At 53.7% G+C, this 22532-nt stretch overlaps 1 protein-coding gene across 1 annotated transcript; it reads left to right on the forward strand.

The window, feature by feature from the left end:
* Positions 1–2156: 2156 nt before the first annotated feature.
* Positions 2157–12106, forward strand: LHX5 (LIM homeobox 5). Its single transcript, XM_032168592.2, has 5 exons — positions 2157–2757; positions 4743–4966; positions 5685–5962; positions 6676–6841; positions 10545–12106. The coding sequence occupies exons 1-5, from the start codon at positions 2585–2587 to the stop codon at positions 10910–10912; spliced, it is 1209 nt and encodes a 402-aa protein (XP_032024483.1). The 5' UTR covers positions 2157–2584; the 3' UTR covers positions 10913–12106.
* Positions 12107–22532: the final 10426 nt, after the last annotated feature.

Consider the following 22532-nt stretch of genomic DNA (forward strand, 5'->3'; position numbering starts at 1 on the left):
GTTGAGCTGGGCTCTAACCAGCCTTACTACTATGCTCTGTAGATGCCTGTCCCCTGACAAGCTAGAGGGTCAGGTAACAGCACCAACAAGCAGAAGCTGCCCGGGTTAGGGATTACTTTTCCAGCGGGCTGGCTGGTGAGTCAATGCTCCACTCTGTAACAAGCACTCCCCAATTCCCTGTCCCTAGCAAGATCACCTCCCCTAGATACTGTGGGGGACAGTGCTAGACCTGAAGAGGAACGGGCACAAGTGGGCATCCCTGAGCCCCAACACAGGCATCCACAAATCCTGTTCCCTCAACCTCCGAATCCACAAAGGTAAGCGCAGCTAGGAGTACACACACAAACACAAATGCAAACATAACCCCCTCCCCCCACACACACACACAAAAGCCTACAGGAGTTGCATAAATAAAAAACTACTGTTTGCACAAATACACACATTTGCAGGCACACACACACAGCGACTGGCACACAAACATAGCTCTTCAAAATTCTGCACTCACAAACACAACCAACCCAGCTCAGTCTCATACACACAGGGTCTCAAGCATGCACGCCCTCACCTACACACAAACACACACATTCAGATTTTTAAAAGTACACCTTCACATCAATGCTTGCAAACACAGACACAAATACTCTTACGTGAATGCACGCGTACACATGAAAACACCCTCACATCTATGCGTCCTCAAATAAGCAAACACACATAGGCACAGACCAACAAAAATAAAAGCGCACATAGTGATAAACACAAACATTAACAGGACCATACACAATTACAAACCCACGACTCTGCACACACGAAAACGCACACGCAGAAATGTACTCACAGGATTGATAGTACTAACACAATAAACAGACGCAAAAATGGAATTCTCAAACAGCGAGTATACACTAACAAGCTCAGGAAACACACCCAAACAAACGTTCACAGCCAAGTGCTGGCACAAACCCCTCTAGCTCCAGCCCTTAGTCCCAGGCCCTACTCCCTCAGCCCCCTTTCCAGAAGCGAAACGAAAATCCTGGTTACCCATTCCCGGCTTCCCCAACTTGGAGCCCTGGTGGCCACGCTGGCCCCAGGGGAAACGAGGCCTGGTCCCTTCTCCTCCTCAGACCCACACACCCCCTCCTCACACACACCTGCTAGCATCCCGCCGCCCCCCCGCCCTTAACACACACACTCTCTCTCTCCTCACACTCTGGGCGCCCTGCAGAGCATGGAACACACGTGCGCCGCTTCTCCTGCGCCCAATGAGGGGACGAACTTGCACACCCAGCCCGCACGGCGTGAATGCAAACAGCGTTCTCATAGTCGCCGGTGTCCCCCGCCTCAGCCGTACGACCCACTCACCACAGTGCCCCATAGGCTGACCTGGAATCTGGAAGGTGCAGCGAGGAAAGGAGAGACGTGGTGAGTGCCACCTCCGAGCTGTCTGCGGGAAGACCCGTCCACCCTGAATCTCCCCCTGTCCACATCTCCCTCAGAGCCCCGTGAGCAGCGCACTCAGGCCTGAAACTCTAGAGTTCGGGACCAGGCCAAATGGCACCCCTCCTCCTCCCCCGCCTCCCCACCCTGGGCCTGGGCCTGGGCTTGGCGGCCGGGCGGGGAAAACTACCCAGGCCGCGCGGTCTCCACTAGCTCTCTCCATGAGAAAGGCTCGGCTGGGCCCCAGCCCCGTGTATGACAAAAAAAAGCCGGGGCCGGCTCCAGGAGCCGGGAGAACCGCGCTGACGCAGCTTCAGGGCGCAGACGGGCCGCGCGGGTGGGGGAATCCAATCTGGGCTGGCTGGGCTGGAGAAGGGGAGGGAGGTGTGGGGCGTGGGGCAACTTCTGCAAGTTCCAGGGATGGCGAAGGGGGCAGAGGTACCTCCCGGACTAGGCCTTGGAACCCGTGATCCCCAAATATTTGTGAGGAGAGAGAGGAAGAGAGACGCAGTTTTCGTATCGCGCTGCCCCCGCCCCGTCAGCCCCAAACTGGAAGGTAAATACTTACTTAGCCTCCGAACCAGGTACAAGCTAATACTCAACAATACTGATGCCTTGTTTTTTTTGCTCTGTCCGGACCGCAACGCTGTAGCCAATTTAGATATGCTATAAATTTAAGAGGTTGCCATGGCCACGGTGCGCCCATTGGCCGCTGGGCCCCCTACGTGCAGCGCCACGTCACCAAATCTGAATAAGGATGCGCGAATTACGCGGCGACCAGACAAAGATGAGGATCCGGACCGCTTGAAAGTGGGGGAAAGTGCCGGCGCCTCCGCCACCGGGGAAAGCCGCTCCGCAGCGCCGAGGCCAGCAGCCACCCGAGATACCTGGTGAAGCCCGGAACAGGCGCCGGGGCGTGCGGCCCGTGGCATGAGGGTGTGAACGCCACCCCCGCCACCACCACCCCACTCCGGGCAGCCCAGCGCCAGGCCAGCGATTGCCCAAGGACTTGACCGGCTGAGTCTTGGTCCGGACCAGACTCGCCCTGCAGCTGCTGAGACAAGAGGCGAAGGGCAGCGGAGGGCCCGGCAGGCCCGAGGGCCAGGGGCCCAAAGGGAGGGCAAGGCGGCCGAAGCCGCCGGGGCGCGGGGCTATGATGGTGCACTGTGCCGGTTGCGAGCGGCCCATCCTCGACCGCTTTCTGCTGAACGTGCTGGACCGCGCGTGGCACATCAAATGTGTTCAGTGCTGCGAGTGCAAAACCAACCTCTCGGAGAAGTGCTTCTCGCGCGAGGGCAAGCTCTACTGCAAAAATGACTTTTTCAGGTAAGAGGCCGCGCCGCGCTGCTGCCTGCGCGCCGACCCTGCGTGCGCCCACCCTGCGCGCGCTCTACTGGGGCGCTGGGGAAGGGGAGACCCCCATACCCATCCCAGCCTCCCCGGATCACAAGCTTAGATGGGGAGCGGGCAGCACTTTGCTCTCCTCCTGTCCTTGGTCCAGGAAAGGTCCCGAGCCAAGGCAGAGGAAGAAGGACGCTGCTTCGCTGCCTCACGTTGGCTCCAGGCCGGCTCAGAGCGCTGGCGGGGCAGAGGGAGGAAGCCCTGACAAACTTGCTATCCACTCCTCTCCGCCCCTTCCAAGCAGTTGCAACCCCAAGACAGAAGCTTCAAGCCCAGTCCCGAGAGAGAGGAAGGATTTTTGCCTGAGTTAGAGACGCCTGGAGGCTTCTCGCTCCAGGCAGAATGTGTGAGCCCATCGGCCGCAATTCCAAACAGAAACTTCTCAGCTCCAGAGGGGGCCCAGCGAGGAAGGTCTCCCCTGGTGATGGGAGGAGAGAACCTCCCCCCTCCACCTCCCAACCCCTTAAACATTTCCTCCCATGTTGAAAAGCAGAAACGAAATCGAGGCTGAGAATCAGGACTTCTGGGGTCTAGACTGGGCTGTGGCACCTCCCCAGCCCCCCCACCCCTGTGGGCCCTCTGGCTGGCCAGGGCAGATCACCTCTCTGGGCCTCAGTTTCCCCAGCCTGGAAGCCAGTGGAGTTTGGGGAAACTGAGCCCTGCCTGTTTCCTCTGGGCACCCAGAGCCGGCTTTGTGAACAGGAATTCCCCGCGCTGAGAAAGGGGGGCGTGAATCACGCCGTAGAGAAAGGCAGCCTGCCGGCCCCAGCGACTCCGCACTGGGAATTTGAATAGGAGAAAATGTCAGCCGCTCCTTTACACGTGTAAACTCCCTGGACCCGGAGGCCCGATGCCCCTAATGTAGCAGTGCTTGCAAAGCGCCTAATGATTTTTGATAAGGTGCATATGGCCAATTACGCTGCCGGATAAGGCCAAAAGTGACTTATGGCTTCTAATGCCCTCACTACATCAATGTCACCCAAATTCGCCCTGTTTAGAGACATGGGTATGAGGAGATGTGGGGTCCCAGAGTCCTGGGTCCTCCCCCCACCCCACCCCCAACCTGAGCCTCACCCATCTCCCATTTCGGGGGAGGCTGGCTTTCTTCCTGAGCTCAAAGAAGAAAGAAAAGGAATGAGATCAGGAACGCGGGAAAGTGGGGATTTGAGAAATTCCTGTCCTGGCCTTGCGGGGTCTATGATTGCCCTCTATTCACACTCCCCTGTGGCCTGCCAGGCCAGAGGTTTAGGGGGACTGAAACTCATCCCTGCTCTCTAGGGTCCCTCACTATGAGGCCCAGCTCCTGATTAGCTCCAGCGGGTCCCAGAGCGGTGGATTGGAAAGCCTCTCCATTGGTACTGGAAATCAGTGGAAGGTTCCCTCCTTTCTGCTTCCTCCTTCCAGCCTAGGAGAAGGGCTCCCCACCTCATGGCTAGGCTCAGCCAGCCAGGCAGATTGGCCCTAGCTAGGCACCAGCAGACTAGAAAGGATCCAGGAGGCAAAGCCACCAAGTGGCCCAAACCCTCCCCGCCTGGCTTCAAATCATTCATGGACTCTGAGTTTGCCTGGAGCAGCTCAGACAGGCCTGGAAGGGGTTGGGTTTGGGGGAGGACATCTTGGGGTGCTCTGGGCTCTCTTCTTGGCTGACGGCTGCACCCGCTGCTCACCCCTTCCCAGCTCAGGAGAGTCTGAAAAGCCCCAATGGAGGCATGGCAGTCCCAGTCCCAAAAACAGCTCAGGACATTTGTCCCACTTCTCCCGCTCTGGCCAGAGCGCTCAGGATTGGGGTTCCGTTTAACAGATATGGAAATGGGGACTTCACAGAAGCCAGGTCGGGTGGGAAGAGGTCAGGGCCTGGGGAGGGCTGGATATGGTCCCACCCCACAGTGACGGGCACATTGTGTCCACAGGCGCTTTGGCACCAAATGCGCCGGCTGCGCGCAAGGCATCTCGCCCAGCGACCTGGTGCGCAAGGCCCGGAGCAAAGTCTTTCACCTCAACTGTTTCACCTGCATGGTGTGTAACAAGCAGCTGTCCACCGGCGAGGAGCTCTACGTCATCGACGAGAACAAGTTCGTGTGCAAAGATGACTACCTGAGCTCATCCAGCCTCAAGGAGGGCAGCCTCAACTCAGGTAGGAAGCCTGGGCCCCTCACTAGCCTTAGGCCTTAGCACCCTCCCACCGTGCCCAGCCTGGCACTCCCTACTTGGCCCCCGGTGTGCTGTCTGTGCTGAGCTTGGAGCTCATCAGCCCCAGGCAGTTCTAGGGCAAGGCAAGGGGGTTAGAGGATAGAGAAGAGAAGTGGCTTTGGAGCAGGTTTTACAGGGGATCTGAGATCTGCCAGCTCTTCCTCACCCTCCTCCAATTCAGGAGACTTTTCCAAGTTGCCCTCCTCCCCTAATTTGGAAGCGCACAGTTCCCCCTTATGTGTCATTTGAGCTCCAGCTAATTTCTAGATGCACTGGAAGGACATTAATTGAGGTCTGGAGAGAGGAGGGAAGGGAGAGGAAGATCCAAGCCCCAAGGGAATCTGTGCCCTCCTTGTCCCCTCTCCTTGAAAGTGGGAGTTCTCCGGAGGGTACGCCTCCCCCTACCCTTACCCAGGTACTAACTGAGACGCGCGGAGAGGGCTTAAGAAGCGCCCCTCCAAAGGCCCAGCCCCGCCTGGAGAGAGTGGGCGGGCACCGGGTCCCTGGGGGAGGGGCTGTCGCAGGTTTGGGAGGGAATCCAGCGGGGCCGGACGTAGCCTGGGCAGGCCATAGCCTGGGCCGGCGGGAACCCGCCACTGGACTGAAGAGGCGTCTGGCCGTCGCTGACGCCGCTGTCCCCTTCCCGATCCGTCCGCCCGCAGTGTCATCCTGTACGGACCGCAGTTTGTCCCCAGACCTCCAGGACGCACTGCAGGACGACCCCAAAGAGACGGACAACTCGACCTCGTCGGACAAGGAGACCGCCAACAACGAGAATGAGGAGCAGAACTCGGGCACCAAGCGGCGCGGCCCCCGCACCACCATCAAGGCCAAGCAGCTGGAGACGCTCAAGGCTGCCTTCGCCGCCACGCCCAAGCCCACGCGCCACATCCGCGAGCAGCTGGCGCAGGAGACCGGCCTCAACATGCGCGTCATCCAGGTGCGGCCCGGGGCGGGCACAGCAACTTAGCCCCGCTGGCCTGGGAGCCGGGAGCCTCGGAGGAGTCTCCCACCAAGCTTCGTTGGCTACGAGCGCGCCTGGTTCTGGTGTGGGAGCAGACGGTGCGCCCGAGTGGGGCACTCGCCCGTGGTCGGGGACTGTGAACCGAAAGATTCCATCTAGTCCTCCTGGTGTTCCGATTTGGGGGCAGGTCACTTTACCTCTCTGAATTCCGTCCCCCGCCTTGCTCATGGAAGGTTGTAAGCCTCTCTGGGGTCCAGGATCCCTCTTTACCTCCCACCTTTCGAGCAGAGAAACAGGAGATGCCCCCTCCCTCCCTGCGCCGAAGCGCGGGCAGACAAACGGCCAGAGGCTGGCTCCGGAGCCGAGCCGAGTGGCCGAGGCGAGAGCCGTGCTGGGAGGGAGGCATTTATAGAGCCGTCAGGCCGCGGGCTAGCCAAGGACCAGGAAGCCCAAGTCTTTATGAGTCGCCCCACGGGTCCGCGAAATCCTTCACTCTTGGCTGGTTCGCCGAAGCCCCTCTCCACCCCTCCCGACCTAATCCGGCCCGGCCCCTCCTCGGGGGAGTCCTGGTGCGGAAGAGGCGCAAGGACCCAGCAGGGGCAGCCCAGTCAGGGAAGGGAGGAAAGGGGAGGAGAGGGGAGGAGAGGACACTCCCGATCCTGAACTCACAGCCCTCTCCTCTGTCCCAGGTGTGGTTTCAGAACCGACGGTCCAAAGAACGCCGGATGAAACAGCTGAGCGCCCTGGGCGCCCGGAGGCACGCCTTCTTCCGGAGTCCGCGGCGCATGCGTCCGCTGGGCGGCCGCTTGGACGAGTCTGAGATGTTGGGATCCACCCCGTACACCTACTACGGAGGTAAGGGGCGCCCCGGGATTCGCTGCTCCGCACCTGCGCTACTCCGGGAGCTGAGGGCGAAGGGTCCCGGTCAGCACGCTTTCCGCCGCTCCAGGACATCGCCCACTCGCTGGACACACAATCACAGACACATGTACACTCACCCACATCGCCTGGACACAAAATCAGATACGTGGTCTCACCCATACAGTGATGCACACAGAAGCACACACGAGATACAGTGACACACTCACCCACGCAGGGCACAAGGTGCACTCACACTTGTGTTCAGAGACTCCAGGGACACACATCTAGACACGATCGCACGATCACGTACAGGTAAATTCCACGCTCTCACACACAGGTACACTCACGGAGACACAACCCCGCAGACGCGCACACTCCCACCAGTCACACTGAGGCCAGTACTGGCAAATCCACATGCATGCCGCCCCCACAGACAGACACACAGCCTTCCTGCCGCCCTGTTTCTGGTGTACTTGGCATGAGGTGGATTCCGAGCGCTGGAGGGTAGTGTGAGGGGAGGGGATGGGGGTCTGGATTCATTCCAAGCCGCCTGCTCACTAGCATCGAAGGCAGCAACTCCTGTTCCGTGTGGCGGGGTGTGTGCGCACAGCATCTGGCAGTGTTAGCCCAAATGCCGGCAGTTGCTCTGGGCAGGACTGTAGTCCACCCTCCAGCCCCAAGACCCCTGGGGTTCCTACAGACTCGGGGCACAAGTGTTGGGCCAACCCCAGATTTCCACCATCTTTGGGGCTGCAGAGAGCGAGGAGCCCCAGTTTACAAAGGCCTTCAGATGGTGGTACCAGGCTTGGGCCTGGGGTGAGCTGTCCCCTTGGTCACCTCAGTTTTCCTCCTCTCACTTCCCTCACACTGGATTGGTAAACCATCCCAACTCCCCCTACCGGATTTTTTCAGCTCCTTACCCTGAGCCGCATTGCTTGAGCTCACCAAGCTCACCGTCCTGTTCTTCCCGGGGCTGAGGGCTCAAGAAAGCACCTCTCCTCTTCTATTCTGAAGCTTCTGAATTTGGAGAGACCCCAGCACTGCCTATGTCTGAGAGGCATCTGCACTTCTGAGTTGCAGTGCAGGTTAGGAAGAGGCAATTTCTCTTAGAAAGTGAGTTCAGTGGCAGTGTTGGGAAGGCAGGAGCTAGGCACCCAGGTGGACGCAGAAGGGAAGGGAAGATAACCCCATCACTAACCTCAGCACATCCGGAAGCCTGAGGGGGGATTAGATCTTGAGACTCGACCGGGGCCCCTAGAAATTGTGGGCAAAATGCCAGGCTGTGCTTTTTTTCAGGGCAGAGACCCCACGCAGTGGCAGGGCTCAGGCTGGAGCGCCCCAGCCGCCCAACCCTGGACAGCCCCCCAACCCTGGACAGCCCCCCAACCCTGGACAGCCCGGATGGTGGGCGTGTCTTCCGGAGTCTCCACTCACCGACTCTCTCCACCTAAATTTGCCTCTTTCCCTACAAAATCTGGGCCCGGAGCAGCGAGGTAGTGGGGGCGGTACCGGACCGGAATTTTTCCCCGCCTGGGTAATTAACCAAGGTTTCCCCGAGGACCAGTTCGCCCCCGCCCCGACCTATCCCACTGCCTCCTCTCCCTGCGCGCTGGATGGGGTGGGGAGCTGGATACGGGGGGCCCCTTATTCCCCGGAATGGTGGGGAAGACTCTCCAGCCCCCAGCGAGGCCGCCCCGCCTAATCCGCGCTGGGAGATCCCGGCGGTGGCGACCGGCAGCGGGCGAGAAAGGGGCCGGGCGGCGGGGCCGGCGGCTCCCCGTGGGAGCGCGGACAAAGCCCCAGCTGCGGCTTTTGTGCCCTTTTCAGACGGCGTTTGTTCCAATTACCTCCGGCCCGGCCGCCATATGGGCGGAGGCGGCGCGCACGGCGCCTGGGCCGCGGCCTTCGCTGGTTTTCCGGCTCGCTGCGGGCCGCGGCGGTCTCCCATCCCTGTCCCTTTGGGGCTCCAAATTCGCCGCTCCCCATCTTCCCCTTCACTTTCGGGGAGAATTAAATTAATGGTTTTAAAAAGTAATTGGCAACCGTTTTAGCTGTTGCTTAAACTGCCTCCAAGCCACGCCTCCAGACACCCCCTATTTGGACAGATTTCAGGGTTTGGAGAGGGAAGAGGGTGGCAGGGGGCAATAGGAACTCGCCCCTTGAATGAGATCCCAGGACTCAGTAGGGGGAGTGGATTCGCAGAAGAGACTCAGGCTTCTGGAAGCGCTGGTTTTCCCGCCGTACAAAGCGGGTGCCTGGTACAAAAAGTGGTCGTTTCGTGAGGTCCCCCACGTCAGTCCTTCAGGGCCCCACCTGGTGAGGGAAGGCAGGATATCCCGAAGGTTCTGGAAAAGGGGCTACGTGGGGAGATCAGAGAGTTGATGCAGATTTGTTGAGGCAGAGTGGGTTTGTAATCCGGAGTCCCTGCACCTCCTGAATTTGTGGGCAAAATTCTCATCCTTGCATTTTCCTCGAGAGAGCCCATAGCTATCACCAGCTTCTCAGAAGGTCTCAATGTCCTCAGATGCTTCAGAACTTGGGGGTGCTGGCAAAACCAACCCGGGACAAGGCTGGAGGGCCGAGCTTCTACCCTAAGGCGCCCGCGGAGCTCTGGGCATGACCCAGAGAATCTTCGTGTCCTCCTCCCCCTCTCCCAAGTCGCTGGAGCTCAGTTTTCTCTGTCTCAGGCTAGGCGACGCCGGTACAAATGATCTCACCGGGATCGACGCGGGGGCCGTACTTGGCGAGGCGAAGGACTTGGACTGGGTTGGTGGGGCGCAGGGACCAAGTTTAGGGCGCCAAGGCCGCCCCGTCCGGCCCAACCCACCAGTCGCTCCGGCCGCGGCCCGGATGCAGTTTCCTCCGGCCCGGTCGCTTCCCGGTCTCAACCGTTTCGCGCTCTGCTCTGTCCGCTGGTTGGTCCCTGCCCGGTTCCTCTCCCCGGGCCTGTCAGCCTCCGCTTCTCTGGAGGTTCCTGGAATTCATCTCTGATCCACCGTCTTGCATTCTCTGGGCTCATCGACTTCTCACCATCTTCAGGCTCACTCCTGACTCCCTCGCTGCCGCCCCCGGGGGTTTCCACGCGTGTCTCTAACCGCGGCCGTCTCTCCTCTCTCTGCGTCTCCTCGACTCCTCCGCGACCCTCCGATGTCTCGGGCTTTCGGGCTGAGACATCTCCGGCTGAGACAGCCGCGGACTCCGCGGCTCTGGGTCTCTTTTCTGCCTTTCTCTCTGCCCCTCTGCGGATCTCTCCGTCTGTCTCTCGCTGTCCCGCATCTCTGTGTCTCTCACCGACCCTAAGATACTCAGGAATCATCGTCTGTCTCTGCGTCTCTGGCCGCCTCTGTCTCTCTCCATCTCTAGGTGTCAGGGAACCTGTGACTTTGAAGTCTCCAAGTTTTTGCCGCGTGTGTCCCCCACGGTCTCGGAATCTCTCCCGTCTCTGTGTGTAGTCTCTGGCAGTCTGAGTCTCTTGCCCTTTCGAGATCTCTCATTGTCTCTCTCCCCAACCCTCCCCGTGGGTCTGCCACGTCCACCGTCTCGAGGGGCGCCGGCCTCCGCGGGTCTCTCTAACCTCGGGTCGGTGTCGCGCGCTCCCCTCTCTCGCCCGCCCGGGTCCCCTCCCCCGGTCCCGGGTCCCCCGCCTACTTCGCCTTCTCTCACCGCGCCCTGTCTCCTTTCCGCTCCCCCTCCGCAGACTACCAAGGCGACTACTACGCGCCGGGAGGCAACTACGACTTCTTCGCGCACGGCCCGCCTTCGCAGGCGCAGTCCCCGGCCGACTCCAACTTCCTGGCGGCCTCTGGCCCCGGCTCGACGCCGCTGGGCGCGCTGGAGCCGCCGCTCGCCGGCCCGCACGCCACAGACAACCCCAGGTTCACCGACATGATCTCTCACCCGGACACACCGAGCCCAGAGCCGGGCCTGCCGGGCGCGCTGCACCCCATGCCCGGCGAGGTGTTCAGCGGCGGGCCCAGCCCGCCCTTCCCAATGAGCGGCACCAGCGGCTACAGCGGACCCCTGTCGCATCCCAACCCCGAGCTCAACGAGGCCGCTGTGTGGTAAGGCCGCCGGGCCGCCCCCCGCGCTCGGCCCCCAGGGCCCCGCCCCGAAGCAGCCTCCTGAAACCAAAACGCCCGACGCGGACGCCGACGCGGTGGGAGACGTGGGTGTCCCTCGGGGGTTCTCTCTCGGGTCCGCACTCAACTGGCAGCTGCTCCTCGGCTGGGCGCCGAGGGGGGGCCGACCCCCATCTCCACCCCGCGGGCTCTCCAGGAGCCTCAGCCCACCGCCAGCACTCTCCCAGCAACCGCGAGCAATTTCTTGGGACCAAAGTCAATACTCCGGAGGGTCAAGAGATTTCGAGCACGCTCTAGACTTTCCCTGGGCCCCTACCCACCCACCCAGCCACCGCCACCACTTTGGACTGAGAGAGGGTGAGGCCAAGGGGCGGAGACGGTGTTTTTCCCTCTCTCTGCAATCCGAGTGGCATTTTGTAATCTTATTTCTCGCTGTGCTTTCCCCGTCTTAAAAAAAAAAAAAAAAGATGAGCAGAAAAGGAGGAGAGAGATTGAAAGAGAGGGAGAGGAAAGGGGGCAAGATGAGGAAGAGAGAGATGGAGAGAGCGTCAGCCAGAGGGAGAAGACGGAGAGCGAGCGAGGAACTCGCGTGAACCGGGAGCCACTGGGAGGGAGACCGAGCCACCTGCACGCTGGCGCTCCCTGGTGGCCAATCTTGAGGCTCGAGGTCAGCTTCTCTAGGAAGGGGGCTGTGGGTCAGGACGTGGCCAGCCGGGTCCAGCTCCCGCTCTTCCTTACTTTGACGTTTATGTTGAGCCCGAGGGTGCAGGCCGGACTCGAACACGTGCACATCCTGCTCTCCCTCTGGGTGGGGCGCCAGGGTTGCTGGGCTCAGACCCACAGACCACCCTCCCTGCCCGGGGCCTGGAGGCTGGGCCGTCAGGATGTACAATATTATACTTTTTTGGAAGTTGAACGCTTCTAGTTTCCTTATTTTGTATAAAGAAGAAACAAATAAAGTATGTTTTTGTGTTTACTGTTTATTTATTGTACTCTAGTTATCCGGGGTTGGACATTTTTATATTTTTAAGAGGAGGTAGGGCAGAGTGAGGGAGGGGAAGCAGAAAGAGGTTTACCTAAAAAAAAAAAAAAAAAAAAAAAAAAAAAAAAACCAAAAAAACAAAAAAATCAACTTTTTTTAAAAAGAAAGATTAATAAAAAAAAAAATCTTTTTTCCCTCGGCGCTGTGTGGTTTTCTTTTTTTGTCCCTACCTTGATAATGACTCAGAGCGAATGAAACCATTCCTTTCCCTGGTTCTCCTCTCTGACATTAAACCCTTGATGGATGCAAAAACCTCTGCTCACCCAAAGGGGGAGCTCTTCTAGTGACTCCCAGGTTCATGAAAGTGGCTGTCCTCTTTTGACAGCTACTACGTGCCAGGCACCGTATCTCCCCATGCTTTATGTAATACCCTGCTCTAACACAGTTCTTCCCAGCATATAGTAGGTCTTCAGAATGTTTGATGAATGAATGAATGTGTGATTTGTTTGTTGCCAGCACATCAAAAGAATTACAGCTTCACGCCTAACTATTCCCCCGTGTAATTTCTGGTGGCCAAAAAAAAGAGCAGGCTGGTAAGCTGATGCTGGTTATCTGCAAGGTTATGTTAGGACTGAAGTGCCCCTCCTCCCCAAAGTAAGGCTGTTCTGCTCTGCAAATCTTATGCAGTGCATGCTTGTCTTTAGGTAAAGGCATGAGGGAAACAGTGTCCAGTGAGATTTAGGAGGCCTGAGGCCACTACCTAAAACAAGTCACTCTCCTTCTTTGACTCAGTTTCCCTACTTGCAAAAGCAGGGGTTGGAGAGAGTGCTTCCTACATTCCCTTCCAACTCAAACGTCTGTAATCCCAGCACTTTGGGAAGCTGAGATCGGTGAATCACCTGAGATCAGGAGTTCAAGACCAGCCTGGTCAACATGGTGAAACGCTGTCTCTACTAAAAATACAAAAATTAGCCAGGTGTGGTGGCAGATGCCTGTAATCTCAGATACTTGGGAGGCTGAGGCAGGAGAATTGCCTGAACCCGGGAGGCGGAGGTTGCAGTAAGCTGGTACAGCATCACTGCACTCCAGCCTGGATGACAGAGCAAGACTCTGTCTCAAAAAAAAGAAAAAAAGGAAGGAAGGAAGAAAAGAAAAGAAAAAGAAAACAAAAGCAGGAGAGGGAGGTAAAAATAAATAGAAGAGTGTCCTGCATTGGGATCACTTTTCACCCAAGCTTGGGGTGAGGGAAGCAGGCCCATTGTAGCTGCAGCAGGGGAAGGTGGGGAACAGACCACCATGGGACAGGCGCATGCTCAGAGCCCCACTCTTCTGCCCTTCTTCTTTATGTGTTCCTCACAAGAATCATGCAAGGTGGCTCGCCTTTTTCTTTTCTTTCCTTACAGCACATTTGTCTTTATCAGACCAATGCTACTTGCTTGTGGAAAATTTAGAAATCTCAGATAAACAAAAGGAAGAAAATGTCACCACCCAGGATCTCAAGCACTGTGGAAATCTAGTTGACACATTTTCTTTCAGACTTTTTTTCTTGTTTTTTGGGGGGTTTTTTATTTATTTTTTTTATTTTGAAACTAGAGATCATACCCTACACTCAATACGTGGTCATCTGCTCTGGTTCACTCAGCAATAGCTTTCAGACGTATAAACTGATCTTCATAGACAGAGCTATGTCATTCTGTGTAGTCACTGCTTAAAGTTCTCTTCAATGGCTCAGCCATCCTTTTATGGTTTTTGTTTTATTTTTAACCAATTCTATTGTTGGATATTTGGGTTTGTTTCCAATATTTCACCACTTTAAACCACATCAGAATATCCTTGCAGCTGAATCCTTGGACGTGTATCAGGGTAGGTATTATTGGCCCCTCAGGGTACTCAGAGAGGTTGAAGGACTGGCCCAAGGTCACACAGCTGGGAAGTGGCAAAGCTGAGATTCAAACCCATGTATTGGGTTGTGTTTCTACTTCTCTACGGTGCCCTAACTGTAACAGATTCTAGAGGCCAACAGAGAACTTGCAACGTGGACCTCATCTCTGGCGGGTCCCTGAATGCTTTCTGGGCATGTGTGAACTTTACAGAAGGGCCCACTTAGGACTTGCACCAGAGCGATATGGGGGAAGCGAAGCTAGGGGGAGGAGAGGACTCACCCCTTCCTCAAACAGGGTTGTGACAGGGAGATAGAGGTTGGGGAGAGAGGGGAGGGGAGGAGGGGTGAAAGAGAGGAAGAGGAGAGGAGGGAGAAAGGTTAGGAGGAGGGAAAAGGGAGATTAAATCTGTGGGAGGAAGAGCCCCCATAGGTGCGCCAAGTCACCTACTGCTCCGGCTCCATGGTATCCAGAGACCCCCCAGCCCCTACCCAGATAGGACACTTAGACCCAGAGGTGTCCTTCAGTGAAGGCAGCAGGGTGAGGCTACAGGATGAGAAACCACAGCAGAACCAAGCCCTCTGCCCCTTTCTCCAAGTACAGGCACACACATGCACACACACACGCACACACACACGCACCAGACAGATACATACGGGCCCACAAAATGAACACTTACACATGCAAATACATGTACATGAACAAAAACACAAGCATATACAAATGCATGTTCACAGGCATATGGATACACACACACACACACAAAGCAGCCACATGGACACACAGCTGTGCATGCACACAGAGACACATACAAATACAGACAAGGGCACAATGGTAGGTACACACATCTACATACATATGCACACACATGTACGTTAACAGACACCCACAGGCTTGTGTACACAAATGCACACACCTACAATATGTCTAACCCCTGTGGACACACAAAAACCCACACACGATGTCCTTGCACACATGCTAACACACATGTACACAGGATATATATCTGCCCCTTAAATACTCACAGCTTCAATCTGGGAGAACTGGGAGAGGAAGAGGTCCCCCTTTATGTCAGGAGACTTAAATAACCCTGGGGTAGCCCCATCAAGATCTCCGAGGGTGGCTCCAGAAGCCAGGTTCCAGGAGGGGTGCCATGATTTCTGCATGATGAGTACTCGTGGCCACACTCCCCATCGTTCCTTCCTCTGAGTATTCATGAGTGAAGAGGATTGGCAGCCTAGGTCACCTGAGAATGGGATGGAGGCAGAACAGAGCAGGGGCTCTGGGATCCAGGACACTACCTGGCTGAGGAACTGGAGGTTGCTCACTATGTCACCTTTCTGGTCACTATGTCCCCTTTCTGGGCCTCAGTGTGCTCACCTGTGAAATGGGGTCTCAACATCATTTCCTCCACAGGGTGTGGTGAGGATGGAAGAGAAGTGACTTAGCCTGTTGCCAAGGTTCAGGAAATCTAGGGCCTGGGTTACATCCCCATTTCCATCTCTCTCTCTCTCTCTCTCTCTCTCTCACACACACACACACACACACACACACACCAGCTTCCATGGAGGGTGACAAGAGGAGAGAGAGGGCCTGATTCACACCAAATTCACTCCCACTCCCGTGAGCTCATTTTAACTCCCCAAGCACTTACGGGGCCCAGGGGCTCTGGGAGGAGACATTCTCCCACCCCAGGCCTGGCACAGTGCCCCTGCAGGTGGACAGCCATGATACTAGGTGGCACATCATTAAGGAGGCAGTTCCTGAGAAAGGCTGGGTGGGGAAGGGGAGCAGTTGGGAAGGGACATTTGTCTTGCAGCATCCACAACCATTTTCTCAAAGTATGATCCAAGGACAATGCTTGCTACGAATTGTAGCCCCAGGTCCCACCACTTATGGCTTGAATTGTCCTCTGGAGTGGGGCGCAAGATGCTTCACATTTAGGTCCCCAAGAGATTCTGGCACCTCCCAGACATGCAGGACCACTGCTCAACGTGATGCCACCTGTCTCCAAGGTTGGAGCGTCTCATCCCATCCTCACAATGTCCCTTCGAGATTAGCATTGTTCTTCCCACTTTGCAGATGGAGAGACCGAGCCCCAAGAGGTGAAGTGAGCTGACCAAAGTCACACAGCTAGGGAGTGGCAGAGCCAGGTTCTGAATTGAGAACTCTTGCTGCAAGAGCCCACATTGTCCCTGGACCCAGGACAGAGCCCAGTGCAGATTCTAGTAACTACATGAATGAATGAATGAATGAATGAATGAATGAATGAATGAATAAAATTCAGCTGCTATAAAAAGGGATTCTTTAAGAAAGGCTTAATGAATAACCTCACTGGCTTTTGCTTAAAACCCCCTCCCGGGTTAAACAAAGCTAGCCAGAAGAGCAGAGGGCATCGTGAACATTGCCAAGGTCAGAAGACATAAGGACGTCTGGTTTCTCCATGTTCGCCCTCCTCCCTTTCCTCCTCCATTAATGTATCTGCTCATCTCCTTCTGTCTTCATCACCTGTATTTATTATCTCTTAAAAATAAGATTTCTGAGAAGAAAAAAACATCCCAGGGCATACAGGTAAAGAGGCAAGCCAGGCTCTCCTGCCAGTGCCCTCCAGCACTGGAAAAAGGGGGACCTTGCCTGTCCCCTTGCTGCCCCTAGGCGATAATTCTGGCCAACACTGGACACTTAAACCACACGTACTCCAACCCCCGTCATGCATGCTCTCCTCCTGTCCCTGTCCCTGTCCTCCTGCCCCGAGATATACACCCTGCAGAGCACGAGGGCTGACCCACTGTGCTTAAGACTAATATTTAAAATGCAGAATGGCTGTGGAGGGCGCCTGCTCCCAAGCCTTGTCGTGCAGTAAAAAGATATAAACAGAATAAATCACCTCTCCAGCTTGGATTATGAGAATACCCATCTCCTGATCGGAATTTTAAGTCCTGCCTCACTCATAGCGCTGCACACGGCTGATTTATGGAAACTCAAGCACCTCTCTGCATATTTCTTCTGTTCAGCCAAGTGACCAAGTTTACCCTTCCTATGCCATTAGCGTTATTAACACCTGGGTAACCGATCACTGCAAATGGGCCATTTCCGTGATGAACGGAAACCTCTCCAGCCGCTTCTCCAGGCCAGCACCACCTCTGGCTTCCTCTTTCTGAATTTTGTGCCAGAGCTCAGAACCATCCTCACCTGCCCCTGCCCCCCAGCACCTGCTGATGGGTTCCTGGGAGCTCGGGGAGGAAATGTCTCACCCCAGCAGGTGCTCATGGCTTTCTGACAAGCACACAGGAAGTGACACCACAGCTGGTATTTATTTATTCTTCAGAGAACTGACCAGGGAATGAAATTGAGGCTCAAGGAGGGCAAGAGTGTAGCCTAAAGTCTCACAAAGAGTTTACAGAGGAGTTGGGATCAGGATTCATATCTACTAGCCTCTTGCTACTCAAAGTGTGGTCCACGGACCAGCAGTGGCATCACCTGGGAGCTGGTTAGAAACGCAGCGTTTCAGGCCCCACTCCAGAACTGCACACCACAGATTGCACAGCTCCTAGGGGACCTGTGTGCACACTCCATTTTTGGAGCATTGGCTTGGAAATCACACCCAGATTCTCCATGATCCCTTTTTCACTGCAGGAAAACCTTATGGTGTAAATTTTCTTTGTTCAGAAACAGCTGAGATCCCCAACTCTGTCGTCTAGCTGAGTAAGTGTAGAGGAAGTAGCTGGCTGAGCTAGTGATGCCCTCCTGGTCACCTGCAGCATTCCTGTCCATGTCTTCCTCCACTGTAACACCTCAACCCGCATTGTGTTTGTGTCTCCATCCCACTGCTGGGAGCAACTTGAGACCAGGGACCGTGTGACCTCACATTAGGTCCACAACATCTCTGAGCCGCAGCTTTGCAAGGCCCTATAAAAACGACACAAAAACGTCTAACTTCAAGTTTCATCGTAAGGGTTAAATAAGACCATATGTGTCATAGTCTAAACACAGTGCCTGTTAGAGAGCCGACCATTGAGTAATAAACACAAAAATGAAATAATATTAATAATATAGTAATCATGACAATGGTCATTCATTGGATGCTGTCATTATTATCTATTCCATTTTCTTCTTTGAGGAAGTGCTTAAAACATTTTTTAAAACAAAGAGTAACTTCACAGCCTATTGGACAAACAGGCAGTTTATTACTTTTCAGAATATACTTCAAGATTACCCATGCTGCCTAATGGAAAATTATAGAGCCTGTGAAGATAAGACTGGGAGTTGGGTGCAGTGGATCACGCCTACAATCCCAGCACTTTGGGAGGCCAAGGCGGGTGGATCACTTGAGATCGGAAGTTCAACACCAGCCTGACCAACATGGTAAAACCCCATCTCTATTAAAAACACAGAAAACATTAGCCAAGTGTGGTGGTGTGTGCCTGTAATCCCAGCTACTCAGGAGGCTTAGGTGGCAGGATCGCTTGAACCCAGGAGGTAGAGGTTGCAATGAGCTGAAATCGCACCACTGCGCTCCAGCCTGGGTGACAGAGCAAGACTCCATCTCAAAAAAAAAAAAACAACAAAAGACTGGGTCTGACATATAGTAAGAGGTCAAGGCCTAGTGGAGAATAATCTGACATCTTTTAAAAAAGAAATGTGGCTGGGCATAGTGGCTCATGCCTGTAATCTCAGCACTTGGGGAGGCTTGGGTGGGAGGATCGCTTGAGCCCAAGAGTTGAGACCAGCCTGGGCAATATACTGAGACCCCATCTCTGCAAAAAAAATCAAAAATTTATAATTTAAAAGTTAGCCAAGTATGGTGGCAGTCCCAGCTACTCAGGATGCTGAGGTGGGAGCATCACTGGAGCCCAGGAGGTTGAAGTTGCAATGACTGTGGCTGTACCACTGCACTCCAGCCTGCATGAGACTGAGACCTTGTCTTAAAAAAAATAAATAAATAAAAATAAAAATAAATGCATCATCAGGAGATGAATAGATAAACAAAATGTGAGCCGGGCATGATGGCTCATGCCTGTAACCCCAGCACTTTGAGATGCCAAGGCGGGAGGATTGCTTGAGTTCAGGAGATTGAGACCAGCCTGGGCAACATGGCAAAAACCCATCTCTATAAAAACACACACACACACACAGGATTCACTGGGTATGGTGGCTCGTGCCTGTGGTCCCAGCCACTCGGAAGGCTGAGATAGGAGGATTCCTTGAGCCTGGGAGGTTGAGGCTGCAATGAGCCATGATTGCGCCACTGCAATCCAGTCTGGGCAACAGAGCAAAACTCTGTCTCAATAATAATTAATTAATTAATTAACTAATTAAAGATAAACAAAATGTGGTCTATCTATACAATGGAATGTGATCCAGCCATAAAAAGGAATGAAATGCAGATACATACAACATGGATGAACTTTGAAAATTTTACAGTAATTTAAAGAAGTCAGTCACAGGAAAATTACACCTTATAGGATTCCATTTATAGGAAATATCCAGAATAGGTAAAACCATAGAAAGTGGATTGGTGGTTGCCGGGGGGTAGGGGGAGGGGAATAGGGAGTGGCTGCTAAAGTGACACAGGGTTTCCTTTCCATGTGATGAAATATTCTGGAACTAGACAGAAGAGTTGGCTGCACAGCCTTGTGAATGCACTAAATGCCTCTGAATTGTTTATTTTTAAAGGGTTAATTTTATGTTATGTTTCACATTATTAAAATATGAAGAAAGGCCAGGCACAGTGGCTCACGCCTGTAATCCCAACACTTTGGGAGGCTGAGGTGGGCGGACCACTTGAGGTCAGGAGTTCAAGACCAGCCTGGCCAACATGATGAAACCCCGTCTCTACCAAAAATACAGAAATTAGCTGGGCGTGGCGGTGCACGCAGGTAATCTCAGCTACTTGGGAGGCTGAGACAGGAGAATCACTTGAACTCAGAAGGCAGAGGTTGCAGCAAGCTGAGATCATGCCACTGTACTCTCCAGCCTGGGCGACAGAGAGAGATTCTGTCTCAAAACAAAACAAAACAAATGAAGAAAAGGCCAGGCGTGGTGGCTCACACCTGTATTCCCAGCACTTTGGGAGGCTGAGGCAGGCAGATCACTTGCGGTCGGGAGTTCAAGACCAGCCTGGCCAACATGGTGAAACCCTAATCTCTACTAAAAATACAAAAATTAGCCAAGCGTGGTGGTGGTGCACACCTATAATCCCAGCTACTCGGGAGGCTGAGGCACAAGAATCACTTGAACCCAGGAGACAGAGGTTGCAGTGAGCCAAGATCCCATCACTGCACACCAGCCTGGGCAACAGAGCAGACTCGGTCTCCAAAAAAAAAAAAAATCTGAAGGAAACAAAATGCAGTTTTGTTATACTTGGGGATTTAAGGAAGACTCAAGCCCAGCTAAACACGAACCCCCGTGCCTAACGAAGAGTGTTTGAGAGTCTGTGTTATAATACCAGTTGCAGGTTGTCTGACTGCAGACGTTGCTGAAGAAAGAGTTTGCTTTGCACCCTTTGTTGGCGGGGGTGGTCCCTGAAATAAAGATCAGCCTCGTTATGTGATGCTCCCACCAAGGCAGGGTTTCCTGAAGTGTGGGACGGGTACCCCTGGAGAACCAGGTATTTTCAGAGATGCCTAACATTCCGTGAGGAAGTCACTCTCTTTCCAGCTCTCCTTCAGCACTTCTGATTGTTTTAAGGAGACTCTCTGTTGGGGTTTAGCATATCTTAAGTGCCCTCTAACACTTGCTTATCCAAGCAACCATAGGCTCAGGCTTGGAGACTTGGTGGGCAGAAGCTAGTAACTATGTAATGATGTTGTTTTGTTTTTCATTGTATCTATTTCCACACATAGTATCTAATTCTGGGAAGTGATACGGTTTTTCCATTTAGAGTGGTGATAACATTTTCTTTCTAACAGCATTGAAAGCTTCAAGAAAAATGTGAATGAGGGAATAGTAAAGATGACGCTTGAGGCCAGGCACCATGTTGCACGCCTGTAATCCCAGCACTTTGGGAGGCTAAAGCGGGAGGATCTTTTGAGCCCAGGAGTTCAAGACCAGCTCGGGCAACACAGTGAGATTCAATCTCTACCAAAAACATATGTAAAAATTAGCCATGCACGGTGGTGAATGCCTGTGGTCCCAGCTACTTGGGAGGCTGAGGTGGGAGGATCTCTGGAGCCCAGTAGGTTCAGGCTGTAGTGAGCTATGATCACTTCACTGCACGCCAGCCTGGGCAACAGAGCAAGACTCTGCCTCTCTAGGAAAAAAAAAAAAAAAAATGACTCATGGGGATCTGGCAAAACCCTAGGTGGCAATATGGGTTTGGGGATGATGTTTCCGGAATATGCCTACTCAGAGACAGCTGGTCCCCAGCTGGCCCACTCCAGGTCACTGGAGCTCTCTCTGTAGTAACCACACAGCCCCATGGGATTTTCAGTTTGGGACTGGCTTTGCCATGTTTGTGCTGTGTGACTGTGACTAGGTTACTCACCCTCTCTGGGCCTCAGTCTCTTCATCTGAAGTACATGGGTGGAAAGTGGACCAAAGACCCTGGAGCCAAGTTGTGCAGACCTCTGACTTGTCTGATTTCAGGTTGAGGCTGCAGTGAGCTATGATCACTCCACTGCACTCTAGCCTGGGCTACAGAGCAAGACCCTATCTCTCTAAAAAAAGAAAGGTGATGCCTGACTTCCTGAACTTTCTCTTCATTTGTTAGTTCATTCGATTATTCAGCAAACATTTTTTAATGGCTTAGTGTACACCAGGCACTCCCTGGACTCCCTGGGTTCCATGTAAGTAGAATAGATTTTGGTCCCAGTCCTCCCAGAGCTAATATTCTATGGGGGGCCCACAGACGGTAACCAAAGGAGAAAGGGAGCAATAACTTCAAATCATGGTAGGAAAAGAGAGTGATGAGATTGAGAAACTGGGTGATGGGAGGGGTACTCGGCAAGGATGGCCCAGGGTACAAGTGGGGTACTCACCTTGAGTGCAAAATTTAAGGGGAGAGGCACCAAAAGATGAGTAATAAAAATAAATAGTTCTTTGGTTTTGGATTTGGTTTTTGAGGTGGGGTCTCACTCTGCCGTCCAGGCTGGAGTGCAGTGATGCAATCACAGCTCACTGCACTCTCAACCTCCCAGGCTCAAGCAATCCTTCCACCTCAGCCTCTGAAATAGCTGGGATGATAGACACGTGACATGACATTCGGCTAATCTTGTTAGTATTTGTAGAGACAGGGTCTTGCTAGGTTGCCCAGGCTGGTCTCAAATTCCTGGGCTCAAGTGATCCATTCACTTCAGCCTCCCAAAGTACCGGGATTACAGGCATGGGCCACCATGCCTGGCCCCCCCCAAAAAATATATATACTATATATGTATCATACATATTATATATAACATATATTATATATTATATATTACATGTACGATATATTACATATATTATATATTATAATATAATATGCATATATTATATATTATATAATGTATGTATATAATATATATTATATATAACATTATATATGTTATATATAATATATATTACATATACTATATATATAAATTTTTTAATAAGCTGGGGGTGGGGTGTTGCACACCTATGGTCCCAGCTACTCCAGAGGCTGAGGCAGAAGGATTGTTTGAGCCCAAGAGTCCAAGGCTGCAATAAACCATGATCACACCACTGCACTCCAGCCTGGGCAGCAGAGCAAGCTCTGATGAAACAAACAAACAAAAAAGACTACCCTG

Source organism: Hylobates moloch, unplaced genomic scaffold (genome assembly GCF_009828535.3).
Source record: "Hylobates moloch isolate HMO894 unplaced genomic scaffold, HMol_V3 SCAFFOLD_12, whole genome shotgun sequence".
Lineage (NCBI taxonomy): Eukaryota > Metazoa > Chordata > Mammalia > Primates > Hylobatidae > Hylobates > Hylobates moloch.

Coding starts and splice junctions, on each gene's coding strand:
- LHX5 (XM_032168592.2), top strand. CDS start 2,585: ATGATGGTGCACTGTGCCGGTTGCGAGCGGCCCATCCTCGACCGCTTT. Junction 5,963..6,675: donor TCAACATGCGCGTCATCCAG/GTGCGGCCCGGG, acceptor CCTCTGTCCCAG/GTGTGGTTTCAGAACCGACG. Junction 6,842..10,544: donor CCCGTACACCTACTACGGAG/GTAAGGGGCGCC, acceptor CCCCCTCCGCAG/ACTACCAAGGCGACTACTAC.